The 13,683-nt window shown below is 36.6% G+C and overlaps 1 protein-coding gene across 4 annotated transcripts in view; it reads left to right on the forward strand.

Annotated features, from left to right (window-relative positions):
- ncam1b (neural cell adhesion molecule 1b) overlaps window positions 1-13,683 on the forward strand; it is a 64,865-nt gene that overhangs the window by 18,780 nt on the left and 32,402 nt on the right. For all 4 annotated transcript variants that reach the window (XM_026319410.1, XM_026319436.1, XM_026319419.1 and 1 more), the window contains exons 2-6: window positions 6,546-6,620; window positions 7,711-7,920; window positions 9,399-9,542; window positions 10,829-10,966; window positions 11,334-11,451. In XM_026319410.1, coding sequence (XP_026175195.1) covers window positions 6,546-6,620; window positions 7,711-7,920; window positions 9,399-9,542; window positions 10,829-10,966; window positions 11,334-11,451 — 685 coding nt within the window. The remainder of the gene's footprint in view (window positions 1-6,545; window positions 6,621-7,710; window positions 7,921-9,398; window positions 9,543-10,828; window positions 10,967-11,333; window positions 11,452-13,683) is intronic.

Below are 13,683 nucleotides of genomic sequence, written 5' to 3' on the forward strand. Positions count from 1 at the left end.
CCCCACATGGCAAGTGAAGCAAGTCACAGCTTAGGTCGGGGCTTACTATAAAATCCAATAGCAGAGGCAGCAGGCAAAGTGTTGTTCTAAGATAACTACAGAGCCTAGAGGAAAGAGGCCAGCCTAAGCATAAATTCTCATCTATATGGTGCCCTTGCTCTTCATATCTTATCAGTTACTTCCAACATGACTGTGGAAAAGTCAGTGTGTTCCTGTGGGGAAACTAGAAAGGATTGGTTTAGGCTATATGAGACTATTTAAGAACCTCCAACTGCAACCGCTGATTACTGTAGCCATAGGACATCATTGTACATCATTTTCATTCATGAAATAACCCCCTTCCACCACAATTACACAGACAGACACAAACACACCCACGCACATGCAAGCACATGTGCATGTACTGGTATTAAGTAGTACAAAGCCTCACGGCTGTGCTGCAGAAATCATGAACATGACCCTTAAATAGAAACACAAAGACAACAGTAGTTTGAAATGAGAAGAATGCATTTTTAGTCTTGAACTAAAGTCACATTCAAGGAAGTGGTACAAAATTTTCTGCTGCATCATGTTGTGATCTGCATTAATAAGAAGCAGAGAAAAACTACATATCTTATAAGATAGTTCCACTACTACTACTACTACTACTACTACTACTACTATTACTATTGCTAATAATAATAATAAATATATTTTTTTTTTTCTGTGTTGCGATAAATTCAATGAGGTCAATCTAAATTTACAAACAAATGCTTTGTTGATGACCTGCAGAGATTATTTATTCATTATTTACACTGCAAGCTGTGTCCTATAGTCATGACCAGCCTGTATCCAAATATGACATTGCCCACAGCTACAATAAATGTTACATCACAAATGAACTGCTAATGTCAGAGCCACAGTTCCCTTGTTGCATTCAAATTTGCTATCACAAACAGATGCAGAAAAACAGACTGACAAGATTTGTTGTTGGTATTCTTGGTATTTCTGTTGTAAAAATTTAGGCAGACCATTATTCTCTGCTCATATGTCATTTGTGAAGTTTGAGTTTGAACACATTGTACATGTGTTGGAAGTAAGACAATTTACTGCTCATATTTTGGGACAGACCGACATTCTTGATTTATTTTCAGCTGATCTTGGGGTTCCAACTATATTCTGCATTCATAACTGGCATATGTCTTGAAGGCAGACATTATTAAATCTAATTATCCTCCTTGGTTTTTGTTGCTATGCCTTGACTTATCTCTGTTCAGTCTTAAGAGAAATTATTCATGTGAAATGCAATCTAAATCTGTGCAAAGGTAAAATTGTGCTTCATCTTGAATGCTTGTGTTCTGCCACCCTGACATTAGTTTTCTGATAGAAAATTCCACTCGGTCCACTTTTGTCTCTGACGTTATTGCAAGACACTTTTGCCGTATAACTTCATATTTCATTTATTGTGTTAGAGGTGGTCAATCGAGGTTGATTTTGATGGGAAGAGATTTTAATCTTTTCATCTTAGTGAAGTTTTTGGAATGAAGGTCCTGAAGAAGGGAGACAGTCAAGGGTATATTTTCAGAACTAGGCCGTTCTTATCTACTTGAATCTTTTATTTTTCTATATGGGTCTCTCATCCAATCTCGCTTTGAGGGCCTTAAGAACTAGGAAACTTAATACAGGTTTGGACATGTAGCTCCTGTTTGGATGCAAATTTTAAAAGCCTAAGGTTAGGTTTTCCAATTAGTGGTACATAGCACCTTCAGATGCTCTGGGGAACATCTTCTGTTATGCTCATTTTTTAATTCCTTGTTGTAATTTTAATACATAACAATTGTGCTTTAATTCTTTCTTCTTTCATGGAACACTGGCAAAACTTAGGTTTACTGTGGGTTTAAGCATTTGAGGCTGATCAGTAGTCCAGAGAAATAACAGTATAGATTAATGGCCAGATTTTAAAGAGATGATACAAATCTGGGAGTCCACTTAGAATTTAACTGTTTAGCTTTAACCTATTTTTACAGTTTTTTTTCTTTCATTTGAAAACAAGTGTGTTGTTCCTAGTGTGAAATTGGAATTGACCAATTCATCTTTTGTTTCACCAAATTCTCCATTTTAGAGCCCATTATGTGTCAGAATTGAACATTTAGAATTTTCTATGGCACTATCTAAAAAGGCACTGTGGCAGAAAGCAGTAGATTAGGGAGGGAGCAATGCACCCTTGTTATTGATTGGCATATGGCAAATCAATTACAGCAAGATTAAGCAAGCACCAAGATGAATATTCTACAGCTATGCTAGCAGCTCTGTCAGGCACCTTTTGGCATTAAGCTAAATAACACAGGCACATGGACATGCTCATAATGACCATGTGTTTACCATGTTAACCATCTAAACAATGTACAGCTGAGGGTCATGGGAAAGCCACAATTTTCACATGTTCATAAACCTAAGCACTGGAGGATATGGACACAAACATTTACAACTCATCTTGAGTGCACAATGTTTGAACCAAATGTCACGGCAATCTAACAAGAAGTTGTTGACACATTTCACTCGAAAACACAAATGTAAACAACAAAGACATTAAGATAATTATTTGAGCCAATAATGTCTGTAAATAAACAATAATCCAGTGTGTAAACATTGTCATTTTGCCATAATTGTAAATTTGGTGGTGCTGCTAGAATTTGAGGACTCATTGTCTGCGGACAGCTAGAATACAAGCATAGGAGTAGTAAGTAGGAATATAAATTCCCTCTCCACTCAAAAACATGTTTAGCCTATATTTTACTTCACTCTGTTGTCCTTGGTTTCCTGGTCAGAAACATAGAATAAGATAAGATTAATCACTGAAGGGAAATTTAATGTACAGAGTTTGACACTTCAAGAAAAGTTTCCCTTAGCTCTCGTTAAAACTTGAAGACTAACACATATGAACAGATTTGTTTTTTGGACATTAATCCAAGCCTGATATGTAGGCGTATACCTTACCATACATACAATGAGAATGGGCTTCATGGTGAAGTTGTGATGTTCCTTAAAGTTTAAGAATAACAAGAATTTTTAAAGCAGGAAGAGATAATAGGATTGTTTTGTTGACAGGCCCCATACCCTTTCTCATGCCTGGAAACAGGGTGGGGTGTGAGGGTTGCTCAGAAGGTTGCATTCTGCAATCACATCACTAAATGACACTAAATCTTTCACATTTCACACATTGCACATTTAAACAGAGTTTCTGTGGAAAATCCACATCAAACAGAGTTTATTATTGAGAGTAGAGAACGACTGGAGGGGACCTTTAAATTACAAAATTAAGATCATACAAATTAATCAGTAACTTCATTATGTTTGAAATTTGTGCTACAGGCACGAATGCCTTTCTCCTTTGAAAAATCACTGCCTAATGAATTAAAACTAAATTTACTATAGATACTGTATGATTATCCACTTAATATACTCTCTAGTAAGTGCTCCTTCAACTTCTATTATATGGAGGTTTAAAATAGATTAGTTACTTTGGGATTCACATTCAGATTACATTTCTAGGACACCCCCTGCATTGAAAGCATTTTTGCCCTTTGACTGGACTTGAGCTACAGTAGCTTGTTAGCCTCCTTAATAGATGATAAGTGAGCTGTTGGTTGGAGAGCAATTACTCTGTCTTGTTCCTAACTATCTGTGAAGAGAAGCCACAGCTCTGCCTTCAACCTGAAAGAACCAATTAGTGCTTTAGCTACAGATTAATTTAATTCGGAAATCTCCCAGGCTGTACAGGTGTGTTGTTCTTGTATTCTGTTATTCTACAGGAATGTGGAGAAAATTTTTTTTTTTGTGAGATACAGAGAAGAGGATACAGGATTGGGTGATGGAAATTCCCTGTGAGGCTTTTGTTCTTCTGAATGTCAGCTTGCTTGATAGAAATAAGGTTTTGGTTTTGCACTATTGGTTTTAATATAGGAAAAGCAGTATTGTGAAGTATACCGGCAGCTTTTACAGTCTGGCTTTTTTATTCAATACACAATTGATCCATTTATATGTACTTTTGAGATATCAACACTTACTACAGAATACACTGACACTTCTTACAATGATAGAGGTCTCATCAATGTGCCTGTTCCTTCAACATTTAGCCAGTTATGCAGAGATTACTGTATTTTCTGGACTTTAAGTTGCACCTTTTTACTCTTCTGGCTTGTAACGCGACTTATATGTGTATATTTAGGGTCATTTAATCGAGTAGTCACTAGTGTTAGATGGCACTCTTGGAACAATTGTGCATAATACTGAAGATACTACCAAAGAAGTAGAGGTGCTTATGTTCACGCTAAACTATAACTCCTAGTGTAATACAAGTGAAAAAGAAAGAGCTATACTGCAGACCTCAAAGTGCAGGTAATAAAGTCTGCAGCTGAAACAGTTTGGAGTGAGTTTCAGCATTTCAGGCAACCTGAGAGAGAAGGTAATGCAGTTTTATCCCCTCCTCCCCGATGTTAGTGCCTACATTCTTCACAGGCTGATTTTGACTATAATTAGTAAAATTAGAAATGCGACTTATACATCGAAGCGACTTGTATATGTTTTTTTCTGTTCAACAAGGTCGTTTTTGCTAAAAAAGACTTATACTGTGCAACTTATAGTCCAGAAAATATGGTATAGTGTGGACTCACCAGTTTGCACGTCTAATACAACAAATGCAATAAATACTTCCTGAAGGTCATATTGTTCAGTTTTTTTTTTCCCTCCCTGACTGTTTTAGTGAAGTGCTGATTCAAGTTTACGGTTATTTTGGAGGCTGTACGGTTTGATGCTGATGAATTGTAATGAATCATACTGAGAAGTGTTGCCCATGTTTAGTGTGCCCTTGATGATATTAGTGATTGGAAACAAAACCTGAGCATTATGGCCTTCATGGAGGTAGGCAGGAATGTCCTTGTAAGGGACTGCATTCATTTTAGCTAAGTGTACCTGATAAACTGAACAGCCAAGTGTACAATAAATACATTTACATACAGATTTAATTTCTGACTGCATATGTCCCAGTAAAATAAATAAATACATATAAATCATAAGGAAGAGGACAAGTCAATGCACACAGAATCCATCTACTACTAGATGCTAGTATTGGTAGTGTTACTGTGACCTTTCTGCTTTGTGGTGCAAAATCATCAGGTGCCCAACATCCCATTATCCTCTCTAATTGCCACTCCATCTACAGTATCAGGCCCTTTGAAAAATAGAAAGAATATCAAAAACTGATAGTGGATCAGTTCATGGACTTATCTAATGAGTCTTATTCCTTTTGACCTTTAGTGAATCCTCTTCTGCTTTATTGGACATGTTTATAATGGGTTTGTCACAAGTTGAACCTATTGTATTCCAATAGTTTAATTGTGGGCTTGCTTTGTCTTCTGTTGCCACTTTCAATTTTTTAAAATTTGCATAGTACATTGTTTAAGGATGTAAAACGCTTTCAGACGTTGAATGTGATAATCGTCTGTACAAACAAACTTCACTTGAGTTGAATAATCATCATACACAGTTTCCATTGCAAACGAACTGTCTGTTTGACAAAATGAATAACCCTCATACTTACTTTCTCAGTCCAATTAAAACAAAATCCTATCCATAAAATTAACATAACATTTATTTAGTAAGTAGTTCATATGAAAATAAAATGAGTTGGGTTTTGAAAGTGGTTTGCATATTCATTCACTTTGAACATCACATTTGGCTCATTTAAACTTACAAACAGCTGAATAATTGCCATGCAGTAACTAATCATAATGCATTGTGCTTTGTGTTACATTGACTCAAATAAGGATAATCTGACACCCAGCCCTACCTTTAATGTCTGTGCACACACTGACAGTGGTCCATACATTCACATAGCGTTGCTCATGTATAATATAAAACTGGATTCTGAGCCCATTTAGTCACACGTCTTAGACAACCACAGGAACCCGACTGCCCCATGGAAGATCATGCTGGAAACAAGTAAAGCTTTGTTCTAACTAAGCACATAAGTGTTCCAGGCCATTCGTCTGTCCTTGTCAATCACTAATCTGTCTTTTTTATCTGCTCTTTGAAGAACTGCAGGCTTTCACTGTGAGACCACACTGCATTTATCTCATTAGACAGACAGCATGACTTCTTAAAATGTTTTAAAGTGTCTTAAACACAATTTATCTTAAAGTATATTGGAAGCACAGCTTTGGTTCTTAGTAACTGCAGAATGTTAGCTGAATAATAATAGTGCTTGGTGTAAATGTGTGTAATGAAAGGATTAGAAAACTGCAGGGAAAAAGGAACATCTTTTTTGCTATAAGGCTGCTTGATCCAAAACTGGCAGTCAGTTTCTTGAGGTGCATTTGCATTGCTTTCCCTAGACATTCTGTGCCTACTGCCTTCTCAGGTGCAATAACAAAAAAAAAAAAAAAATCTGTGTGTGCAAGGATGTGGATATCACCACATATGGATAAAGTAAAGGTCAATGTTTCACTGTTGAAACAGTGGTGCCTCATTTATCAACTCTCTAATTTTTTACTGTTTTTTTCCCCTAGTTTCACTGGAAGTGCAGATCACACCAAGTCATGGTGAGATTAATCTGGGAGAGTCCAAATTCTTCATGTGCGATGGTAAGTTTCCAAAACTGTCTCGACTGTGAATACCTCAATTTGTACCTTTCCAAGCCTGCATGCAAACTATCCATTTTTAGTTTTTACTTCTATTTTTACATTCTTCTAAAGATATAGCCTAAAGTAGTATAAAAAAGGCAGAAAAAGCGTTACGCACATCAACAGAGATTTGTGAGATTTTGTGTTTATATTAAATATAACAAAGGTATCAGATGAGCTTAACATGAAAACAGAAACACAACTGGAATAGGTTCTTAGAAAATCTGCCAGAAAACATCCTGATTTAATTTGCAATTTTTCAGACTGTCTTTTTGAGCCCACCATGGGGTGACCGTAATTCTTGGCTGTTTGACACATTTCCTCCATGGTTAATTTCTGCAACAAAGACGAAGGGATATGCTGCAAGCCTCTTTTCATTTCTGCAGGTTAAACTGCATGAATAAATTCTGATGTTTTTACTTGACATAAACTTGAACAGTGGCAGCCCTGTGACTTTCAAGCATTCAAGATGGTACTGTCACCATTATTCAAAATGAATGCCTGATTTTGTGAACATGTAATTGTCTAGTCCTTGAATATAAAACCACCCCCACTTTTTCAAACCTCGTTTCCAGGAAAAAATATTCATACATTTGGACCAATACAGTACATTACTCCACCAGCCATCTTATAAAAACATGTAGTGGCATCTCGATGATTTAAAGAGGATGCTTATCAAATATTTACAGTATTTGGCTGCACTGTTCTGACTTTTAGTCTGATTAAGGAAATTTGTCTGACATTTCCTGTAATGGTCACTTTCCTGCTCTATTGCCATATCTGTTCAAGACCAAAAACTACATAAAATCTAAAAACAAATCTAAAATCTGAAAACTACATTTTCAGTGTATTATTGCCTTTTTTCATTTCATTTTCATGACATTTTGGTTGTTTCAAACTACTAAATGTATAAACCACAGGCTTCAGCTCATGTAGGCGAACGTGCAACCCACAGTGTTCAAGTCTATGGGCTCTGGTTGACTTCACTGATGTTAAATGTGTACCTTTGTAGATACTTTTTCTTATGTACTGCTCTTCACTGTGCTCTCAGTTGTAGGCGTTGCCAAGCACATAGAGTGGTTTGGACCAAACGGGGACAGGATAGAACCAAACAGACCAGACATAACAGTAACCCATAATAATGAGTCATCTTCTACCCTCACACTGTATAAAGCTGGGAATGAAAATGCAGGAACATATAAGTGTGTCGCTACCAACGGAGACCAGCAAGGGGAGTCAACCGTCAAAGTGAAAATCTTCCGTAAGTTAAACTCTCCATATTATTGAGTGGTATGAGCACAGAAGGAAAAAAATTTTTGTTTATTGACTATTTTATTGACTGCTCAAGGGCAGCACATTACTCTTTTTTCTTTTCAAGTGAGGATGGATTTTTCATCAGTTCAATAAACGGTCGGAAGACCATTAGAGGGCTGTTTAATGATCCTGTCTGTTGTGCAGTTCTTGTGAGTAATGGCTTTTATTTTCCATGAAAATCAAGCATCAGCAAATGTCCATCAGAGATGAAAATCTTTGATTTTACAAACACAGCTTTTCTGTTATTTCAGTGCCTTTTACCTTATTATTAGATGTGGACACCCATGCAGACGTTACATATTAAAAATCAATATACAGTAACTATCACAAAGTGAGACTGCATTTCTCTTGGCTTAACAACCGATGAGTCAAATATGAATGTGATCTGCATGTGACAATTCGTTGGACCCAGCTGGTGAGAGTCTGTCTCAGTCTGGGTCAGAAAAAAAAAAAAAAAAAAACAAGGTAATGTGTCATGTAAAGATTTTAATCAAATGTCTGAAAAATCCAGTCGTACCCATAAAGATTTTTTAAAATGTGTGTAAGTAGGAAGAGGTAAATCTGGCCAGTCCAGTCTAAGAATATTACCGGGTGCCAAGAGTAGTTATTGTCCAGCTTTAGTAAATGTCAGGAAAACTGGAAAATGATATACTTAGCACTTTATTTGTGTTTACATACACTATAGTAACCTGTTTACTGTAAATCCTTGTATAGAATGCAGCATATAAGTCACTGGATTCTTTTAGACTTGGATTTGAACTCTGTAATGACCACTGACGGTGTACAGAGGGTTGACCTGTAGAGCGTGATGTCACCCATAGTGTTACGCACCGCATTAATAAAGCCAATTCAGTTTTTGGCTGAGTAAAGCAACCTGTCAATCATCCCCATGTAGGGGTGGAACGAGGTGACATGGATTAATGGAGGCACCTGATTGGTCAGTTATTTACTTAAATATCTTGTGTAATGGAGCAAATAGCAACATAAAAAAATTAGGAATATTAATAGTGTGGTAAGACAAAGACAACAAAGCCACAATGATTGCTGTGGCAACAATAGCGACTTGTGTGCGGTGCTGATTTTTCCAATGGAAGTCAATGGGAGCCAGGGCTTGTTGGAGCCAGTGGCTCCTTCCTATATGGATTCAAATCCAGAAGTGGGCTTGCTATGTCCACCCCTTCTACAGTCATTGCTGTAGTAGTTTAAGTTTTACCTAGACGTTGGGTGAACTTTTTTAAATACATTTTTATTTTAAATAACTTCCTTAGTTTGAGCCAAATTACTCCGACCACTGCACATGAATCCATATGTACAGCCACAATATTTGAAAATATGTCCCTACCCAACAGTCCTGCATGAAGGAGGGATTCTGAGACCCATTATAACACTGAATTAAAAAAATGTGTTTTGCATGTTGTGTTGCAGAAAAAATCACCATCACAAATGCACCCTCACCTCAAGAGTTTACCGAAGGGGACAATGCCAATATTGTTTGTGATGTCGTCAGTTCACCTCCACCTACTGTGCTCTGGAAATATAAAGGAGCAAAAATACAGATGGAAAAAGATGGTAAGCTTTTCTGCACTGTATTTCAGTTTCGCTTGCTCCTGTCATTAGCTCTTGTCATCAGTTTTACCAAATTTTTAATAGTCCTCAGTTATTAATATTTTAACTATTACTATAGTGATGTACATTAAGTAAAATATGAACAGATATAAATATCATTTGATATTTAGTGTGCATACAGTCTAGTTTGCTTAACGATATGCACCACATTGCTTTAAATAATCAGATTAAAATTAATCAGCTTTGTGTTCCTCACGAGCTTGGAAATCAAAGGAAGTGTCTAGATAATAATTCTTACACTCTGAGTTAACAATGTAAAATGACCAAAACATGAACACAGTTTAAATATGAGTAACATAATTGCAATATTGCAGTTTTTGTACTGTCAAAGATTAAAAAAAAAAACCTCAAAGACAACTAACAGAGTTTGAAACGAAAGTCCAACTGAAGAGCTAAACAAAATGTTACTAACTTCCAATAACTGTACTTAAATGGACAGATTATTATATTAGACATGACAACATAGTCAAAAATAACCATAGACACCTAATAAAAAGGATGGATGTGAAAATTCACCAGTGTTAAGAGACATGAAATTGTTTATTCCCTGCTTTGTTGCCATTATTGACCAGGATTTATTCTGTTCTTTATAAGCAGAAATTAATTTTGTTTTGAATTTAAAAATATTGTTGACTTGCTGTTACTCACCCTTGACACTGAGCAATATCATGATTTGTATGGAACTGTTAGTACTGCTGGCTGGAAAATAATAACACAAGCTTGTGTGGGCTGTAATAGTATTTTGAATTACTACATCATTAAATTTATTCGGTCCGCATTTTAGCTCAAACTAAGGGAGTTCTCACGGGCACTGCCCATATTTCTCCTTTGCTTGGGCTGGTGAAAGGAGAGTTGGGCATGCTCACACATAAGGATTTGAACAAGGAAGCAACGTATTAGTTGTATTTTAAATGTTTATTTCTAAGGTAAAGTTCATTAATCCCTAAGGGAAAATTCAGGTTTTTAATCCTGAGAGTAGCAAAACATGTGCATACTATATACCTCGCAATATCATAGATCAATGAAAATTATCAGGTATCAGTGACTAAAATATGGACAATTTGTCAACTAGATAAGTGAATCTTTGCCAATTCTAATAAAGTCAGAGGTTCCCTTTTTTAATTGTTTCATTACCATCACTATGCTGTTCATCATCAGACACTTAAAGTGATTACTTGGATTTAAACTAGTCAAAAATGACATTACGTTCTTCTTCTTCTTCCTTTCAGTTAGGTTTAAGGTCCTGAGCAATAATCACCTTCAAATCCGTGGCATAAAGAAGACAGACGAAGGCTTATATACTTGTGAGGGTCGCCTCATGGCTCGTGGAGAGATTGATCTGCGGATTATCAAGGTCGTCGTGAACGGTTAGCAGCCCCTCGCCCTTGCACTCCTCTTTTTCTTCCTGTCTGCATTTCTTTTGTGTGGCAAGTGTCCCTTGATGCTTAAATAAGCTCTAGATCCTTAGAGGCGTCCATGCTCAGCATCATTGTGGAAACAGTTGCCCAGAGCAACCATGCATCAAAGATGTGTCATGCTAATGAAGTCTGTTTTCTGCAACTTCTGAGTCTAGCAAATGAGTGTGTCTAAAGTGTTCTGAATTTGTCATTCCTTCTGTGTTCCTCATTCTAGCTATTGGTGAAGCTACCAAATGTGACAGTCTGCCTGTGTATCTATCTACCAATTTATTTTTCTTAATGTATTTTATTATTTATCTATCTCTCTGCGTCTCAGTGCTCCCGACCATCAGAGTATGGCAGTCAGAGGTGAATGCCACGGCAGATGTTGGGCACTCAGCCATGTTAACCTGTGCTGTTGATGGCTATCCTGAACCCATGGTGACCTGGACAAGGTAAAACTCTGTTAACACCTGGAGACATAAATGCTTTCAACAGTTGTCGCAGCAATCACATGCCTACACATTGTCCTGATAATTTAAACACTGTTAATTTGTACATATCAAAACCAGTCTATTAAAAAACAAGCAGGGTGTCTGACTGAATAAAATCAAATAAAGTAATTGCTGCTCCATGGAAAAACACAGTCCTTTAACTTTTTATCTTTTATTTATTTTTGTCATTTGTGATGACAAACACATACACAATCAGAATATATAGAGATCATTTATTTTTGATCTGGAAAATAATTTCAAATTTAAATGATTCATTTGGAGGAGGTGACTGATAAACATGCTAGCAGTCATGTGAGGCAGTACAGAGCAGCCGTGGGACTTTGAACTAAATGTCCACAATGATAGTGGTAATATTATGCTGATGTCTACCAAGTATAAAGTTAATCATTTCATATTTACACGTTTATGCTAATGCCTGCTAATATTTGCCCACTTTCACCTAACACAGAGCACAATTGAGCCCTGTAACAATTTCATCAGAGTTGCTGGTACTTGGTATTAAGTATTGGACAAATTCAAACTTTGATCTCATATTTTCACCAGATGAAAAGTAAGAATGCCTGTAACAAAGGTCATGGCAATCCATTGAGTAGCTGCTGAGACTTTTCATTCTAAAGTTAAATATCACCATAAATTTCACCTAAGCCAATAAAATAGTTGAGATATTTCAATGACCAGAAAATATAGGGACCTGACCAAAAGGCCTGAAACATGTAGCCTCATTTTACTAGCCAGCTAGCTTGAATAGTCGATTCATCTATGGCTTACTTTTTTAGATTGACCAGACTGGTTTGTCAATTCATCTATAAGAAAAGCTAAATCACAGTTAAGTGTCAACTGACTGAGTTCTTGTCTGAAACGCATCAGATATGAAAGCAACGACTCACCCCATGGCACTGGAACCAGCCAACAACCAGACAGAGATTATTGTAAAGTTAGTTAGTTAGTTAGTTAGTACTCACCTTGTTGTCCCGTCGTTTTGAGGCTGGAAGGGTTCACGATATTTTCCTTTCAGATGCTTCTACAAATCCGCGACGCTAACTCGCGCCATTTTAGTTTTCCAAATACCGCAGGTCACTATTTTTAGGCGTCTGCTGAACTGACACCGAATTGGCACACTTCTAACAGTCAGGTGTTAACAGGAGCAGAAGCCACGCTAAATGTAAACATTACGTATTGAACACAAATCCACGTATTTTCGTAATCGACGTAATTATTTCAGTCGACAGATTCAGATGAAGGCCCCCTTTGCCCTGGAAGCAGAAAAGAGGTGCTTTGAAGAGGACGCCATTAGTCCACACAGGAAGGCGCACAAACACATCCTGTTCAGCCAGATCCCGGTTTAATAAAATGTTCAAATTGGGCTAAATATTTTAAATAGCAGTCACAGTATACAGTATTCATTTCTTATCTGTCAGAAATTGTGTCAGGGTTTTACTGCAGATGTTATTTTTAAATATATATATATATATATATATATCATCATCTATCTTATTTTTGTGTCAATGCTTGAGGAAGTTAGAGTAGAACTATTACAGATGGCAGTCAATGACAACTTTATCTAATACTAAACTGACTATTCCATCATCTGAATAATAAAAGTGACCCTGGACCACATATTTATTCTGTTACTGGAATAAACCTTCGTATTGTAAAATATGAATCAAAATTTCTCCCAATAAGGAAAAAAGTAAACCATCATGTGAATTCAGCAGAATCCAGAGCATATAATCATAGTCATCTTAGATCAGGTGAGAGCCAGGTATTTCCCATCATGCTCTAAGGTTTTGTAGTCAGGAGAGAGGCACTGCAGCGCTCCAGAAAATAAAGACAAAAACTTTCCACAATCAGAAACAGTGTCTCTGTATCTCAATACAGTCATTGCTATGTTGCGGCCCATTTTGTGTTCAAGACACACTCTGCTTCGTAGACAGCTTAGACTGGGGCTCACAATGTACAAACAGTGTTGGACATAGTTTTTAATATTATGTTGTCTCATTTTTTATATTTGTGTCAGTTGATCAGCACCTGAAAATCCGGACTTCAGCTTTCACCTGTTTTCATCATGCACTTCTACTCCATCACTTAGTCCTTTTCACTTTTTCATTTAGAGATCTAGAAACCAATGTATATTTACGAAATAAATTTTGCTCTGTAGTAAGTTTTTCTTTT

This window comes from Mastacembelus armatus, chromosome 13 (assembly GCF_900324485.2).
Source record: "Mastacembelus armatus chromosome 13, fMasArm1.2, whole genome shotgun sequence".
Lineage (NCBI taxonomy): Eukaryota > Metazoa > Chordata > Actinopteri > Synbranchiformes > Mastacembelidae > Mastacembelus > Mastacembelus armatus.